Source organism: Brassica napus, chromosome C3 (assembly GCF_020379485.1).
Source record: "Brassica napus cultivar Da-Ae chromosome C3, Da-Ae, whole genome shotgun sequence".
NCBI classification, from domain to species: domain Eukaryota; kingdom Viridiplantae; phylum Streptophyta; class Magnoliopsida; order Brassicales; family Brassicaceae; genus Brassica; species Brassica napus.
The window spans coordinates 71130749-71147494 of record NC_063446.1 but is presented as its reverse complement, the minus strand read 5'-3'; the positions used below and the strand labels follow the sequence as shown (position 1 = coordinate 71147494).

The window sequence follows — 16746 nt, the reverse complement described above, 5'->3', positions numbered from 1 at the left end:
TTTATACATTGTATTTGGGCCATAAAAGGCTGTAAAATAATGTTGAGGCCTTCTAAAATTAAATTGGGCAATATATGCATCCTCGTTGACCGTTGTTAAATAAGTATATCGGTTTGGTTCGGTTATCAGGGACACGGTTTACCTCAACCTTTCTTTTTAGTCACCCTAAACCCTATTTCTGGCGCAACACTTTCATCCTCCTTTCCATCTTCTAACCGTTCTAAACCTCCAAAGTTCTGAGACTTGTCTTGATTCCGACAGAGAGAATCACCATGGCAGCAGCGAAAGGAAGCAGCGACTGGAGAAGTGTAGGAGGAGCGTTGGATGACGAGAATCTTGTCTTCGAAACGACCAAAGGGATCAAACCAATAGCGAGTTTCGACGAGATGGGGATGAATGATAAAGTTCTTCGCGGAGTCTACGACTACGGTTTCAAGAAACCTTCTGAGATTCAGCAGAGAGCTGTGATGCCTATCCTCAAAGGACGCGACGTCATCGCTCAGGCTCAGTCCGGTACGGGCAAAACCTCCATGATTGCCATCTCCGTCTGCCAAATCGTCAACACTTCCTCCAGAAAGTACGTCTCTTTATTATCCTTTATTTTGCAAAAATTTCGAATTCACATTGGTGCTTAAATGATTTTTCTTCTGTGATTAAGAAAAGGAACACTTACTTAAGGTTGCAATGTCTGTTTATGCAATTCACTAAGCCACTTGGTTATTACATGGTTAATGATTTTTTCTTACAAGGAACACTTACTTAAGGTTGCAATGTCTGTTTCTGCAATTCACTAATCCACTTGGTTATTACATGGTTAATGATTTTTTTTTCTGTGACTAAGACAAGGAACACTTACTTAAGGTTGCAATGTCTGTTTATGCAATTCACTAAGCCACTTGGTTATTACATGGTTAATGATTTTTTCTTCTGTGATTAAGACAAGGAACACTTACTTAAGGTTGCAATGTCTGTTTCTGCAATTCACTAAGCCACTTGGTTATTACATGGTTAATGATTTTTTTTTTCTGTGATTAAGATGATTAAACTTGATATGATCTGTTTACTAACCTAATTGGTATGTAAAAAATCTTGATTTGCAAATAAGACAAAGAATTCGTTTTGTTTACTAATCAAATATCCAATTGGTACTACTAGTACATGGTTAATGATTTTGTTTTGTAATTAAGGTGAGGAACACTTACAAAAAGGCTGCAATGTTTCCCTTTACTGCTGTACTAATCCACTTTTTATTACAAGGTTAATGATCTTGCTAAGAGTTATTTTATGCTGCAATATATGTGTGTCACGCTTGTATTACATGTGTTGCGTGATCTCTGTTTTTCTTATTTACTAACCTAACTTGGTATTTTTTGTTGTTCTTAAGGATTCAAGTGTTGGTCTTGTCTCCATCAAGGGAACTGGCTTCACAAACAGAGAAGACGATACAGGCCATTGGAGTACACACCAGTATTCAGGCACATGCCTGCATCGGTGGTAAGAGCATTGGAGAAGACATCAAGAAGCTGGAGCGTGGTGTGCACGCTGTGTCCGGGACGCCTGGTCGAGTCTACGATATGATAAAGAGAGGGAGTTTACAAACCAAATCCGTCAAGCTTTTGATCTTGGATGAATCAGATGAAATGCTGAGCAAAGGTTTGAAAGACCAGATCTACGACGTTTACAGATCTCTTCCACACGATATTCAGGTTTGCTTGATATCTGCTACTCTTCCTCAAGAGATTCTGGAGATGACAAATAAGTTTATGACGGACCCTGTGAGGATACTTGTGAAGCGTGACGAGTTGACTCTTGAAGTGAGTGATTCTTATGCTTAACTCTTAGTTTCAACAGCCATGACAATACACCATTTTTTCAGGGGATTAAACAATATTACGTTGATGTTGGGGAAGAAGAGTGGAAGTTCGATACACTTTGTGATCTTTATGGGAGGCTTGTTATCAATCAAGCAATCATCTTCTGTAACACAAGACAAAAGGTAAAACAGTTACTAATGTTCTTAAACTCTCTGGTCTCCCTATACTTTTATGTCACATAGTCTTAAACGTTTGAGCTGCGCTTTGGAATGTATAAGGTGGATTGGCTAACTGAGAAGATGAGGAGTAGTAACTTTATAGTCTCGTCAATGCATGGAGACAAGCGTCAAAAGGAGAGAGACGAAATCATGAACCAGTTCCGGTCTTTTAAAAGCCGTGTTTTAATCGCATCAGATGTATGGGCACGAGGGATTGATGTTCAGACAGTATGATCTCTCTCTTTCTCTCTCTACCTCTTTTAACTATCAAAGCTTATAAAACTATCCTTATGATAAAACTATCTTTATCATGCGTTAGGTTTCTCATGTCGTAAACTATGATGTACCAAATAACCCGGAGCTTTACATACATCGCATTGGACGAGCTGGTCGTTTTGGGAGGGAAGGTGTTGCGATTAACTTTGTGAAAAACTCTGACACAAAGACTCTTCGTGACATTGAGAGGTACTACGGTACTAAAATCCGGGAGATGCCTGCTGATCTTGCCTAAGGATCTTGCTTCCTTGAAGCTGAGGAGGTTGAAGAATCTGTGTTAAGGCCAGTTTTGTTCTTTTAACTTTTTGAACCTGTTGGTTTAGGCATAGCTCTCTATAGACAGTGTGAATTTATATGTATACCGAAGAAAGTTCAAAGAAAGTTCCTATATTTAGCTAGCATTTTAGAAATTGTGATGCTAGAGTTCGGTTTAGTTCGCAGAATTGTTGGTTTGGTTTAAAGCCGGTTGAAATGATTCACGGCAACGGCTATTTCAAAGGCTTGTTTTACATAGTCTTAGACCTGGGGAAAAAAAACTGAAACCCGAGATCCAAACTGAATACAAATTTTAAGACGGGAGAATCCATATCTGATTTGAGCTGGATCATGTAAAATGGTTATTTGAAAATCATACAAATTTCAAAAATCCAAAAAAAATTCAAATCTAAAGATTTGAATTGATATTCGAAATAAAAATTTAATTATCTTTTCTATCAAAAATAAATAGTTAGTTTCATCTTCGTTCCGATATGATATTTAAAAATGTGGAAGCACTCTAGCCTATTGGTTAAGGTTTAAAGGCTTCTACACCCATGTCTGAGGTTCAAATCCCAGACTATGCAATTTCTTGCAGATTATAGGATGCGAAGTTTTCGGAGGTTCCAGAGTACTGTAAGCAGAGCCGTTCGTTGTGGTCGCCTGTTGTAGTGAGAGCCTGTCCATCGAGGATGTCGTACATGCAGAACCGTCCGTGGTTTCAAATGTTTCGGGGAGAGCTTCATCGTGGAATCATTATTCGTGGAGCTGTTCATCAATATCGCATATGTTGCAGGTAGTTGATCATCATATGTAATAGATTTAGAGATTATATGATGATGTAATGTGTTACCCAGCGTTAAAAAAAAAATATTTAAAAATATCCAAACCAAAATATATTATCAAATGAATTTTAATTTGAATCAAAAATAGATCTAGATAAAATTGTAGAAAAAGATTAACCGAACTTCATAAAATCCAAACGGGACTTATAATATTGAACCCAAAATCCAAAAAAAAAGATAATTCTCGGAAATACCACATTCATAGTATCACTTTTTATGTTTACACTAACCATTTTTACCCTCATTTTTAGTGAAGGGTAAAAGACACTTATACAGATTTACTAATCTAGATTTAGTGTTTAGAGTTGAGGGGTGGGATAGGATTTTTGGAATGTAAATATATAAATATATAATTAAAAAATATAAAAAAAAATTTAAAATAGTTTCAAACATAATTTTCGATTTTCAAAAAGAAATTTTGAAAAAAGAAGTTTCAAAAAAGAAATTAAATTTTTTTATAAAAAAGTATAATTCGAAAACATTAAAAAAAATATTATTTTTTGTTTATTTAAATAATTATTTATTATATATATAGAGAACAATATTATAAAAGTCTTTTGCCACTTAATGAAGAAGATATTTTTAAAAAAATCTCTTTAATTATGAACAATTTGCTCTCCAAACTCCTCAACAAAGCAGTGGTGAATAGAAGTATTAGCTCTCACCCTATGTGCAGTGTTGTCAACCTCACGCACCTAAGCTTCGCCGACGATATTGTTGTTTTTACTGATGGGTCACCTGCTTCACTCAATGGAATTCTGGCAGTGTTTCAGGAATTTGCTCGAATGTCTAGACTGCGGATAACTATGGCCAAATCTACTGTCTTTGCAGCGGGAAGAGGTAAACTGGTCCTGGAAGCTGCTGCAGGAGCAGCTGGCCTCTCAGTATCAGCTCTTCCAATTTACTTGGGTCTGCCTCTCACAACAAAGACAATGATACACAATGATTATGAGCCTCTACTGGTGAAGATTCAGAATAGGTTACTGAGTTAGACAAGTAAAGCTCTCTCTTTCGCAGGTCGTCTACAACTAATTTATTCGGTCATTGCCAGCATCACGAACTTCTGGTGCTCAGCATTTTGCTTGCCTAAAAGTTGTATTGATGAGATTGAAAGTATGTGCTCAACATTTCTTTGGAGTGGCTCTCCAAACATAACTACTCGAGCAAAAGTAGTGTGGGATGAGGTCTCTAGCCTTAAGAAGGAAGGAGGCTTGGGGATAAGGAAAATCAGAGATGCCTTGCTGGTCTTTGCACTTAAATTGATATGACGTCTTTTCTCAGTTTCTGAGTCTCTGTGGGGTAAGTGGGTAAGGCAACTCTGTTGCGAGATGTCTCCTTTTGGGACGCTAGGGAGGGCTCAACAGGTTCTTGGGTCTGGAAAAAACTTCTCCAGCTCAGCTCAGACCGATTGCGTAGAAGTTTTTCAGGATGGATATTCATGATGGAAAATTAGTGAAGTTTTTGACATATATTTGGCACCCTATTGGTCGTTTGATTGAAATTGTTGGAGATCGTGGAAAGCTGAAACTTGGCATCAGTAGACAAGCTTGTATAGCGGATGTCCTTGTGGGAAATGTGTGAAGATTCCGCCACACACGGGACGTTAATGTTAAGAGCATGATTGACAAATGTAACTGATAGTGCACTCTGAAAAAACGGGAAGATGAGTATGGAAGAGATTTCTCTGCTTCAGCAACATGGGAACTGATTTGTACTAGACGACCTACTGTCCCCTGGAGTAAGCTCGTGTGGTTTGCACAGGGAGTCCCAAGGTATTCGTTTATAACTTGGTTGGCAATCAGAGATCGGTTATCTACGGGTAGCAGAATGAGAGCTTGGGGACAGGTTCAGTGTTGTTTGTTATGTGGGGAACCGGATGAAACTCGTGATCACCTGTTTTTCGCTTGCCCATACACATACACCCTTTGGCTACAAGTGATTGACTCACTCTTGCAGCCAGCTCCATCTCCGTAATGGAACGAGATTTTAGCAAGGATAATGGCAGGTTCTGTGGGGCTGCTATCGTCCATACTCTTGAGACTAGCTTTCCAAGTGTCCATCTACTACATATGGAAGGAACGGAATGGGAGACGACATGCTCAACCTGCCACGCCTGTTAACCAGCTGGCTAAGTTCATTGAAAAGACTATAAGACAGAGGATCTTATCTACAAAGTATTATGAGAAGGAAAAACTGCATGGACTATACAATGCTGGTTCAGCTCATACTGATTAGGTTTCTTATTTTTAGGTGGGAGTAAATTTATACCAATTAGTTGTACATTTAACATTCTTCCCGATGATCAATAAATTTTCACAAAAGAAAATCTAATTAAAAACCGATCGCCAATCCAACATCGTACCAAACTTCTTTTCTGCAATCCGGTTTGCAATAATGTCCCCACCAAACGTCCGTTTGGACAAAAAAATAAGCAGGAGGGAACCCTCTTCATAAAGCAGAGACTTCTATTGCTATACTGTCGAAAAAAAAACATTAACAAAAAAAAAAAAAAAAAAAGAAAAAAGGATCCGTCGTCTTCGTCGTCGTTGTTGACCCCCTTTCAGCCATTAAAATCCATTTCCTTGCAATCTCCTCCCTTCACCAAACCACATCCTCTTGTTTCCTTCCTAGCTCTGAAAGATCCGGCCTTTTCACGACCAGGTCGTGTATCTAACCTCTTCTCAGACCTCAAAGCTTCCTCCTTTCGGGATCCTATGGAATCTCAAGACGACGTCACCAATCAAACCCCATCTCCATCGTGCAACCTCTGCGGAAGACTCATCCCTCAATCCACCACCGCCCCCGACGATCTCGAAATCTTCAGCTTATGCGGAGACTGCAAGTTCCTCCTCCTCCAAGACTTCGGCACCACCCCTCCTCCCTTGACCCGTCGCCAAACATCTCGGAGAAGAAGGATGAGGATGAGAAGGAGGAGAAGCAGCAGCAGCAGGCAAGGGAGCTCCTCCGAATCCGTCGCCGATCAACAACAGCAGCAGTTCACCCATCTGATAAGCATCGCAAGACAGAGCCTCCAAGGTAATGAAACCAGCTCTCACGCGACACCAGACGGTTCAGCGAGATGGAGGGTCTTGTCCGAATCCGAAAGCGAAGATCTTGATAACTTGTCGAACGCTAGCTTTAGCCTCTACAGGTTCTCTTCGCTTGGTAGTGCTTACGGTGGTGAGTCTGATGCTGCTTCCACCGACATTGAGTTTGACACTGATATCGACCCTATGCACGCTGGTCTGAACCAGTGGAACTCAGACGACGAAGACAGAGAATGGGAGGAGGAAGGAGCAAGGCATAGTAGAACTCCAAGTGAGAGCAACAGCTCCGTGACTCGGTTTGATTCACTTGACTTAGAGAGAACCTTCCGTCAAAGAATCATAGAGAGGAGACAAGCGTTATCTCGCAACATCTTCACCGGTTTGGAAGATTTAGAGTTCTCTCGCTACCCTGGGAACGTTGCTGACTATCTCGACGAGAGAGGCTTTGAGGAGCTCCTTGAGCAGCTTGCTGACTCCGACAACTCGAGAAGAGGTGCGCCGCCTGCTTCTATGTCCTGTGTCAGGAATCTTCCGAGGGTTATCATCCGAGAGGAGGGGCTAGATTGTGCGGTCTGCAAGGAGGTTTTCTCACTCGGTAATGAGACCACGCAGCTTCCTTGTCTCCATCTGTACCATCCCCATTGTATTGTGCCTTGGCTTAGTGCTCGTAACTCCTGCCCGCTGTGCCGGTACGAGCTTCCGACGGATGATAAAGACTACGAAGACCGGAAGCAGAACGTGGTTGATGTGGTGAGCGAGGATAGCTCTTCTGATGATGATGGCACAGAAGGTGGGGAAGAGGAGGATCATGATGTAGTGAGAGGTGAGAGTGAGGCTGGTGTGAGGAGTGTTAGCAGAGGAAGATGGCTGTTTCTGGCTGCTGCACCTGTTGTGAGTCTGGTTGGGGTTGTGTTGGCAATGTGGCTTAGCAACCCACAGAGGAGGAATATAGTGTTCTCTCATAGCCAACGAGGGAACAGGAGCAGAAGATGGTTGCCGTTTTTCTGACAGCAAGTTCCAGTTGTTGTTCCAGAATGTGTATTATTATTACAGACCCTAAGATGTTTGAGTTTTTTTTTTGTTTGTTTCTGGATATTGACTTGTGTTGTTGTTTCCACATGTTAGTTTAATGGAAAGCTTAACCATAGTTGTGTTGTGTGTTGCAAGTATTCTTGATTTAACCAAAAGCTATAGCAATCTTAGCTTTGGTTACCTTGTATCGCCTCTTTTGATTATTAAGAAGTGTTTCAAGCATAGTTTGTTAATGTACTTCAGGTTAGTGTATATGATCTTTACTAACTGTTTGTTGGTGTTATCTTTGTATATATATGTATTTTTTTGGTTTATCTATTGTAGCTTAACACATTGCGTGGGCGGCCAGAGAATCTTGTCTCCACACCTGCTTGTTTTGCCTACGTAGTTGTAGAGCCCAAGCTCTTAGTGACTGACTCACTTTAACTCTGGTTTTTGATGAGTAATGTATGTTTGTTTCCCCTGGAGTTTCGTAATAGTAGCTTTATTTGATCATGTTTCATAGTTTTCAAATTCACTAGATAACCAAGTAACCGTTCTTCAAAGATCACAAGACGTTGCCAGTGCTTTCTCATGTCTGCTACACGAGGTAACACATCTGTGTATAATAAAAGTATTCCATTAAACAATGTTCCTCTGAGATGTCTCGAATGGTCGATTGAATTATATGTTAGTAGTGTTTAGCATGTTTGGTTTACGGTTAGCAGTTGTGGTTCTGATTCATGATGATGATGATCAATGTGTGTTTCTTGTCTTTAATTTGTTGCAGTGCTCAGGATAAGCTGCTTCACATTCTTCCTCTCTTGGACCTAGAATTGGTTCAGAACAACAAATACAAAACTCATCCAACATGATAGACATTGGTTTTGATCTGCTGCCACTTTGAAAAGTCTTACCATTGGTGTTTTAAGATTCTTACCCTGTCCTTGAAACCTTTTTTAATGCACTGGGTCACAAACTATGATATACTTTCGATTTATTCAGAGAAAAGAAAAAACAAGAACTCAGGCTCATGTTGCAGTACTAGGTGAGAGTCATAAACTCACATTTACACAAGTAGGAAAAAAAAAACTAATCTTAGGTTGGTTGAGGCACATATGAAGATGCCCCTGTATTTACAGCATAGTGTGAGATGAATGACTTTAGAAGAGTATGTTGATATACAGCACCATCCATCCAGCCATTGAGAAGATGGCGAAAATGTGAACCCAGAAGAGCACAGCAGCCGATTCTCTCCCACAGCCTCTAAGGTTTGCAACAGCACCTGAGAGCACAGAGGTAGGCATTGTGTGCTGTAATAGCAACACAAACTTGAACATCTTGTCACCAGCTGGAAGGAAACCAAGTCTGTCTGCTAATGTCACTATCCCCAGTCCTACTGGTGGCACCAACACCAACCGTCCGAATATAATCGCCGCTGTTGTCTTGAAACCAAGTCTTGAACTTCCTGGTCCTGAAAAACATTTGCAAGCTCAAAACAAGGTTGTAATGAAATGAAAGAGATCAGCTATGTTTTACCGTTGACGAGATTCCCACCAAGTGCCAGCAATATACAAGGGATCATGGCGTCCCTGAGAGCCAAATGTTTCAACGGTTAATTAACTCATTGTTTTTGGTAGAAGACAAGTGAAGAGTGTGTTTTGCTTTACCCAAGAATCATGCAGCTATCTGTGAAGAAGAAAAGTGGTGCACCGTTTGTAAAGAGCAACTTCTTGGTGAAAGGTATTGCACCAAGTACCATGGCAAGAATCTGGGAAGCAAACAAAAAACACTTCCAGTATTAGTTACTAACATGGTGAAGGCAATCGAATAGAACAGGCCAGAGATACTTACTGAAGCAATTATTGCAGGTTGGATGATTTGCTTCAGTTTCAACTTCTCATAGAGGTAAACAAAGAACTGTGTAATCTACATCATCACGGAAGCAAAGTATGCTAAACTTAGTAAGGACTATATAATTAGAAAAACCATAATTGCATTTTTGTCACCTTGCTTTTCCTTGAATCTACTACTCTTGTTCTAGGTTCTGCGGTCTGTACAGGGAGGTGAACCTGAATGGATGAAACGTCCTTAGTGCGATTTTGAGTAAGCAAGGGGACTTGCTCTGGAGCAGAGGAATCTAGTGGAAGGTTTTTCAAAGGAAGGTTGTCATGTTCGCCATCAAACCCTTCAGGAGGAGGAGCTAACATCTGGTACACATATGTGTAGAGGATGATGGCACCAACCTGACAATTAAACGTTTAAAAAACCTCTTGGTTAATTGAAGTCCCTAAAAGAGAGAGACGAATCATATAATGGAAACTAGAGGAGGAAAATGAAGCAATGTCCAACTTCATAAACACTGATGCAAGAAAATAACAGTGTCACACTGTAAAAGGAGTGAGAGAGCAAAGGGGATAAAGTTGAGAAGCGTACCCATTGACCAAAAGAGATGTAAGCAGTGCCATCAATGCTACATTTTTCAGAGTCACCAAAGGGGTTGGAGGTGTCCCTACATAGAGCCGCTAGTAACACAAGAGGCACATTGCCAATATTACCTGAAACCAAACAGACAAACAAACAAACAAACTGAGACTACTAGTCATAAACTGCAGAGGAGACAAGCAGTAAGTGTGTAATGGGGTACTAACCAACTCCGATTTGTATGATGGTGAACTTGAAATAAGGGTAAGGAGGACGAACAATGGTGGCAACAAGTAAGCCAATTAAAGACCCCGAGATTGTACCAAGAACAACGTTCACAGGAATAAACCACCTGACAGTACAGATCAAAAGAATAAACCTTTTATGAACCCAATAAAAAGAACCAAGAAGAGACTTATTATAGGGTCAAGAAACAAAAACCATTGAAGCATCTTCTGGAGAGTAACAGCTTGTCCGAGCTGGGAGAAGATCAAGCACGGAAGCAAAAGCGAGAAGACCAACTGGGAACAGGACACAAACACACTTGTTGAGAGTCAGAGAGAGAGAGAGAGAGAGAGAGAGAGAGAGAGAGAGAGAGAGAGAGAGAGAGACAAAAAATAAAGGAAGAAAGAAACTTTACCCCGTTCAAGAGTTTGCGGCCAGAGGGAGGCAAGATGTTGACGTACTTAGAAGCCATGAGAAGACCCAAGAAGCACATGGTGAACACTTTAGCTATAGGCATCACGGCGATTTTGATTGTACCTAGAACAGAGTCGCCGGCAGCAGCCACCGCCGGACTCTCCATGAAATCGGCGAGGATCCTCGCTATCATCCTCCTGGCCGAAAATTGAATTCTCAGCAAAGGAAGCTAAAGGCAGAGACTTTTTGTTGACTGTTTGACTTTGGGCTATGAATCTGAGAGAGATCTGGAGACGGAAGACAAAAACAACAAAACAGAAGTGAACGAGCGAGAGCGAGAGAGGGAGAGAGAGAGGGAGAGAGAGAGTTTTCTCGATATATCGATCTCACCAGAGATTCTCGCTCTCTCTTTCTCTCTCTTCCTGTGACTGCCACGTGCCTTTACTTACTTACTTACTCCTTTCCCTTTCTAAAAAGGCCTGATTCAATTAATTGTTTATTCCCATCCTTTTTTGTTTCAAGAGTTTTACTCAAGTTTCCAAGTTTTTTTTTTCTTGTAAACTGTCAAGTTTCCAAGTTAAAAGAAGAAAAAAATATTTTATCTGCTAAGCTAATAAGACTACAGCCAGTAAGCCTTGCAAAATCAACAAGAAGACTGATCTGTCTATGATACGGGTAGGCCTGATGACTTAAACCGAAAACCAAATCCAACTGAAAAAAAAAAACTAAAATCAAAACGATATTAGCAAATATCCAAACAATTTCTGTTTTTCTGTATCAACAAAACTGAACCAGAAGCGAGAACTGAATTGATACACAAATTTTTGGTATACAGTTTACATACTTAAAATTTTTAGTTATAAACAATCTAAAAATTTATATTACATTAAATATCCAACAAAATCGAATATCTAAATATTTCCATCCAAAATATATAAAATTATCTGATATTTTGATTAAAATTTAAAAATATAATATTTATTCGAAAACCCTTAATAATTATTTTTTTTACCCGAATTAATAAAATTTATCTGTAAAGATTCAAAATTTTCTTGGATATTATAGTTAGTTCCTAATCTTGTTATCTAAACCGTCCAGAAATAATTAAACCAAAAAACATAAACAATATATGAAATTGTAAGAGGTTCAGATTTATGAGAAATTTCTTAAAATATTCTCAGTTGGCTACCAATTTTTTAAAATATACTCTAACATTTAGGTTTAGGGCTTGGTGATTATTGTTTAGGAGGCATGGTTAGGTTTATAAACTTTTATAAATATTTTACAAATTACTTTAAAACATTTATAATGATATAGGAGAGTTAATTTATTTTTTATTACAATTTAATGTATCTATAAAATGGTTATCTTTTAAAAGTCTAACCACTAGTTTCTAACCTGCACATTTATATTTAAAACAAACTAATTTAATAAAAAATAAAAATGTTTTGGTCTGTAGATAATATTATATATTGTTATTGCTTCATATGTATATTAAATATAAAAATTATATAAAAATAATATTTTATTTTTAACCCGTACTATGAATTTTCGTAATGAACTGTTATAATCTATGTATTTTATTTTCTTAGAGAATATTCTATATAAAAAAATTATTATATAATTTATTTAATGTCAAGTTATTGATTTTAACATCTTATTTATAAACAGTTTTTCATTTTAGATGAAAATTCATTTTATTTAAATGAATGTGTTTCATAATAATTTGTTTCATATTAAGTGAAAATATTTTAGTATTTAAACCTGCAAAAAGTTAGTTTGTATAAATTATTTGAGTGTTTTAATCAATTTTTTATTTATCGACTAATTCATATTAAGATTAATAATAAAATTATTAAAAATGTGAGATCTAATGTTTTGTATTGTTTGGACTTAAATTATTATGTTGTTTGGAAAGATGATTAGTAGTATAATGATATTTTACATAATTATATTTAGTGAATTTCTTGTTTTTATTGATCACCAATGATATTTATGTAATATTTACACATGACTAAATGTTAGGTCTTATGTAATATTTTCTTTTTAATAAGATAGATTTGAAAAGTGATATTAAAATTGTGGCTAGATTTATCTTCTCAATCGAAATCAAGAGTAAACAAAAAGCCATACACCCTCTCCTCTTACATGAAAAAAAGTATGAGGGAGCTAGCTGTTGAATTGGTGATTTGGTAGGATTTTGTTTTTTGTCCAAATCTCACCTTATTGGATCTAGTATTTACAAAAGTTATCTTGATTTCGATTGAGAAGAGGGTGTATGGCTTTTTGTAAGAGGAGAGGGTGTATGGCTTTTTGTTTACTCTTTTTTATAAAAGATAACTTTTGTAAATACTAGATCCAATAAGGTGAGATTTGGACAAAAAAACAAAATCCTACCAAATCACCAATTCAATAAGTCCCCCTTAGTGTGTAAGCAAATAAACTAATTCGTCAAGCTATTTGATGGTGGCCAGGTGTGGGTTTGTGCTTTGGACGCATCCTCCCTAATAGTGAAATCATGGTACCAAGAAATTGAAGGTGGCCGGGTGTGGGTTTGTTCTCTGGACCCATATCATATACTAATAATGATAGGAGAAACTATTTTAAAATTGTTGAACTAACTTATGGTAGTTGACTAGTTGTTATCCAAAAGATCACCAAGATTCACCTGAGTTGTCAGATGTTTTCTTTGATATGCACTTAGATGGCAAAAACAAAATTCCAACCAACAACAAAAAATTTGCAAAATTTTCATTTTGTAGAGTAGTATCACAGTTTTGTGATTAAGTTTAACAATCTAAGGCATGATTGTATATTTGAGACTTAGTTTCTAGCACAACAGAGAACATTTGTCTCGTTATGTTATGTGTGAACATGTAGTCAACATAACAAACAGATCGCCCTGGGAGATAGTGTGTTTCTAGGTCGTTAATCTTCGCATTTGTAAGGAACGGTTGATCCATCGAATCATAATTTTTTTTCTTGGGTAATCTCAAATGATAAAAGTAGAGTAATCTCTTTTGACTTCAGAGACGAATGAATACCTGCCAAGGACACTGCATTAACGACGTAAGTACGCTTCTTCCAGTGTTCTCCTAGATTTTGGTAAATGGGAAGACTAAAACAAATTCTCACAGTTGTATAATTTGCTCTCTCTCCTTAGTAAATCTGCCATTAAGGATGACTCTGAAACTGTAGCAATGATCAAGGAACTCTTGGAGGGGACATCGAGTGTAGTGGATCAAAATGTAAGTTCTTATAGCAACTAGTCAAGATGGCTGCCTTCTTCTCTTTTATAACTTATAAAAGCTATATGTTTTGATCATGGAAACTTGGATAGTTAAGCTTATAACGCAAGGAGCTTGTAGCGGTTTTCAAGTTCATTTGTTACCTTGAAATCAGGGATTGAGAATATATCTCAAGTGTTAATAAAGATGCATTTTATATCCAAGGTAAGCTGATAAAGATATTCCTCATATATCATTTCTGTTATGTCTTCTTTTCTTCAGCTGTTAACCCGCGGACAAGCGATCTTGTTCTAGTCTCTTGTCCTGTTTTCTAGTCATTAAGATTTACTCTTTTGTCCAAAGCACAGGTTAAATGCCATGCAAGAACTCAAAAAAATTATTGTTGATAAGGTAAAGATTTGTTGCCAAGCTTGAGAATAAGTATTTGCTGATTTAAGTTTTTTTGTGTGTGTGTTTACTGTCTGTAATAGCATCAGTAGGGATGTCAAATGGGCGGACTGTCCATGGGCAATCCATGTCCAAATCAGTTTGGACTAATATGGACACGCCCAAAATCTGTGCAGAAAATATTTTGTTCAAATGGACGACGCTCAAATACACCCATGACCCAAATGGACAAAACCAAATGGACGTGGGTGGCCCAAATATTAAAAATATCTAGGATTTCATTTATTGGGGGGGGGGGAAATCATAACTTTATTTTCTTGCCGTCAGATTCACGAGAGAGCTCGATTTTGAGCTTCTTGGCTTCATCTTATTCACAGTTGCTCTCACTCTCTTATCTCAAGCTTCTCGGAATCTTCCTCTTCCTTCTTCAAGGTATTATGTATCTCTGAATCTTCCTCTTCCTCTTCACATTTTTGAGATTTGGGTTCAGACAAAGTCTCCATCTTTCTGGGATTTGTAGTTTCAAATTTTTCTGCGATTTGTAGACTCACTTAGACTTTGTTTCATCTTGTTTATGCAGGCCCTAAACCAGTCCAGTGTACATCTCCAAGCTCTCTTATCCGATGCTTCGACCAAAACACTCAACCAATCCTTGTTCTCCTCCGATTTGGGTTTTGGTAACTATCTATGTTCTTATCCTTAGTTGAAACTGGGTCTGATTATATGCATGATTCTAAATCTTGGTATGTGTTTTAATGGAAGGACTGGTTTCTCTCATGATCTGAATCTTCAGTTTGTTAATGCTAAGCTTTGTTATCATCTTGTTTATGCAGGCTTGTCACTTAACCAGTCCAGTATACATCCTTGCAAGCTTCATAGCAAGCTAGATTCATTGTTCTGTTGGCTAAGCCTCAAGGTATTCTCCATCTTCATCTCCTCATATTCGTTGAATCACACATTGTGGACTTTTGGTTTGCGTGGATAACTGAATATAACCGGTAAGATCATTTGTCATGGCTTATTTTGACGAGTTTACAGCTCCCTTTGCAGTCTCATTGAGTCATTTACTGTTTGTTTGTTACCAAATCAGCTGAGTTTTGTTTAGTGAAGAAGCTCCACTTGAGATGATTATTTAATAGTGATTTTATACTGATTTTTTTGCATGTTTAACTCGTGTTGATTGATTTGTTCACTTGTCCATGTTGCTGAATATCTCATGTGTTTGTGATGATTTTGCTTACATGTCTCTGTTTATGTTAGGTGATTCTGAAGAAGAAGAAGAAGAATAAGAGAAGGAAGGTGAATCTGAAGAAGAAGGTGGAAGAAAAAAGAGAAGGATAATGATTAAGTGAATGAATCAAGCAAGTTTAATTCTAAATTTAAGTATCTTTTGTAAGACATGAAGTTTAACTCTAAGTTTAAGTACCTTTATGTAAAACATGGAGTTTAAATCTTGTAGAACATGAAGTTTAATTAAAGTTAAGATGTTATATATGAAATTTAGAATATGTACATCTTTTAAATTGAAAATTAGACTTTTTACATTAAATGGGCATCTGGACCCCATGGGTAGTCCAACTAATCATGATCCTATTTGGACATGGTCCTATTTGGACTTCGACCAAAACCGTCCAGAAAAAAATAAGTCCATCTGGACACGCCCAAATCCACCCAGTCCGTCCAATTGACATCCCTAAGCATCAGTGATATTACATGTATATGCATATCAATTAACATAATATGCATAGTTGCATACTACCACAATCGGATGGTACGTCTATGTAGCATTTTAGGATTGAATCCACATACATTAATGATTACACTAAGATTATTTCAGAAATAAATAGAACTAAGTCAAAATAGATTAGGTTGATGATTTTATCAACCAAAAGTAAATAAATGGCAGAACAATAAACGATGTAAAAATCAGAAAAACAAACCGCTAGATCAAAGGTTATTTTCTTAGAATCCTAAAATCATAAACCAAACATCTTTCAAAGGAATAATTTAAAACCAATCTCAAACTTGATTAACAAAGCTAGATCGACCCACTGTCATGGTACCAAACCATTAATCAAGCAATCATAATATCTAAACTGTCGTTTGAATAAGAAATTGAAGATAAGAATTATTGATCCAATTCAATATGTTCACTATTTGTCTAAACATCGACATTCGTTGGTTAAGACAAATCACATATATGTTCTTTCTAGCAACCTAAAATAATTTTGGTTGCTATATTAAATCTAGAATCATATGCTAAGTGATCAGTTAACAAGGGTAAGGGAAACTATAGTGGAGACAATCAAACTATGAGTCTTTGTTTGAGTTTAGTTCAGTGATCCATAATCCTCTATCACCCTAAATCTAACCAAGCAACGACTCAGACATGAAGAAAGAAAACACAATCACGTATGAGAAATAAATCATGATCAATAGAATAAAAATCCAAAGGAGTTTAGAAATATTCTCTATGTGTGTAGATATTCTTCTCTCAAGCTTACAAATCACCAAAACCAAAAGAATGAATAGAAAACCGAGTCCTAAGTCCTTTGCCCGAAAAGATGGCTAAAAGTGATAAT

General features: G+C 37.5%; 4 protein-coding genes across 4 annotated transcripts; 3 read left to right on the top strand and 1 right to left on the bottom strand.

Annotated features, from left to right (window-relative positions):
* The first annotated feature begins 175 nt into the window (after window positions 1–175).
* LOC106390100 (DEAD-box ATP-dependent RNA helicase 34) lies at window positions 176–2714 on the top strand. Its single transcript, XM_013830491.3, has 5 exons — window positions 176–577; window positions 1385–1814; window positions 1877–1996; window positions 2093–2260; window positions 2352–2714. The coding sequence occupies exons 1-5, from the start codon at window positions 273–275 to the stop codon at window positions 2541–2543; spliced, it is 1215 nt and encodes a 404-aa protein (XP_013685945.1). The 5' UTR covers window positions 176–272; the 3' UTR covers window positions 2544–2714.
* Window positions 2715–4010: 1296 nt separating this feature from the next.
* Window positions 4011–5382, top strand: LOC125583367. Its single transcript, XM_048750210.1, has 3 exons — window positions 4011–4395; window positions 4690–4772; window positions 5050–5382. Exons 1-3 carry the CDS (start codon window positions 4011–4013, stop codon window positions 5380–5382), a joined length of 801 nt encoding a protein of 266 aa, XP_048606167.1.
* Window positions 5383–5627: 245 nt separating this feature from the next.
* On the top strand, window positions 5628–7602 carry LOC106390098 (E3 ubiquitin-protein ligase SIRP1). Its single transcript, XM_013830490.3, has one exon. The coding sequence runs from the start codon at window positions 6123–6125 to the stop codon at window positions 7461–7463; it is 1341 nt and encodes a 446-aa protein (XP_013685944.2). The 5' UTR covers window positions 5628–6122; the 3' UTR covers window positions 7464–7602.
* Window positions 7603–8443: 841 nt separating this feature from the next.
* On the bottom strand, window positions 8444–10937 carry LOC106390097 (protein PIN-LIKES 6). Its single transcript, XM_013830489.3, has 9 exons — window positions 10531–10937; window positions 10332–10411; window positions 10118–10242; window positions 9903–10024; window positions 9476–9712; window positions 9321–9395; window positions 9137–9237; window positions 9006–9058; window positions 8444–8940 (listed from the first exon to the last, which is right to left on the bottom strand). Exons 1-9 carry the CDS (start codon window positions 10720–10722, stop codon window positions 8630–8632), a joined length of 1296 nt encoding a protein of 431 aa, XP_013685943.2. The 5' UTR covers window positions 10723–10937; the 3' UTR covers window positions 8444–8629.
* Between the last annotated feature and the right edge of the window lie 5809 nt (window positions 10938–16746).

Coding starts and splice junctions, on each gene's coding strand:
- LOC106390100 (XM_013830491.3), top strand. CDS start 273: ATGGCAGCAGCGAAAGGAAGCAGCGACTGGAGAAGTGTAGGAGGAGCG. Junction 1,815..1,876: donor GTGACGAGTTGACTCTTGAA/GTGAGTGATTCT, acceptor CCATTTTTTCAG/GGGATTAAACAATATTACGT. Junction 1,997..2,092: donor TCTGTAACACAAGACAAAAG/GTAAAACAGTTA, acceptor GGAATGTATAAG/GTGGATTGGCTAACTGAGAA.
- LOC125583367 (XM_048750210.1), top strand. CDS start 4,011: ATGAACAATTTGCTCTCCAAACTCCTCAACAAAGCAGTGGTGAATAGA. Junction 4,396..4,689: donor GATTCAGAATAGGTTACTGA/GTTAGACAAGTA, acceptor GTCTTTTCTCAG/TTTCTGAGTCTCTGTGGGGT. Junction 4,773..5,049: donor CGCTAGGGAGGGCTCAACAG/GTTCTTGGGTCT, acceptor TGTAACTGATAG/TGCACTCTGAAAAAACGGGA.
- LOC106390098 (XM_013830490.3), top strand. CDS start 6,123: ATGGAATCTCAAGACGACGTCACCAATCAAACCCCATCTCCATCGTGC.
- LOC106390097 (XM_013830489.3), bottom strand. CDS start 10,722: ATGATAGCGAGGATCCTCGCCGATTTCATGGAGAGTCCGGCGGTGGCT. Junction 9,238..9,320: donor AACCTGCAATAATTGCTTCA/GTAAGTATCTCT, acceptor TTTGCTTCCCAG/ATTCTTGCCATGGTACTTGG. Junction 8,941..9,005: donor TGGTGGGAATCTCGTCAACG/GTAAAACATAGC, acceptor AATGTTTTTCAG/GACCAGGAAGTTCAAGACTT.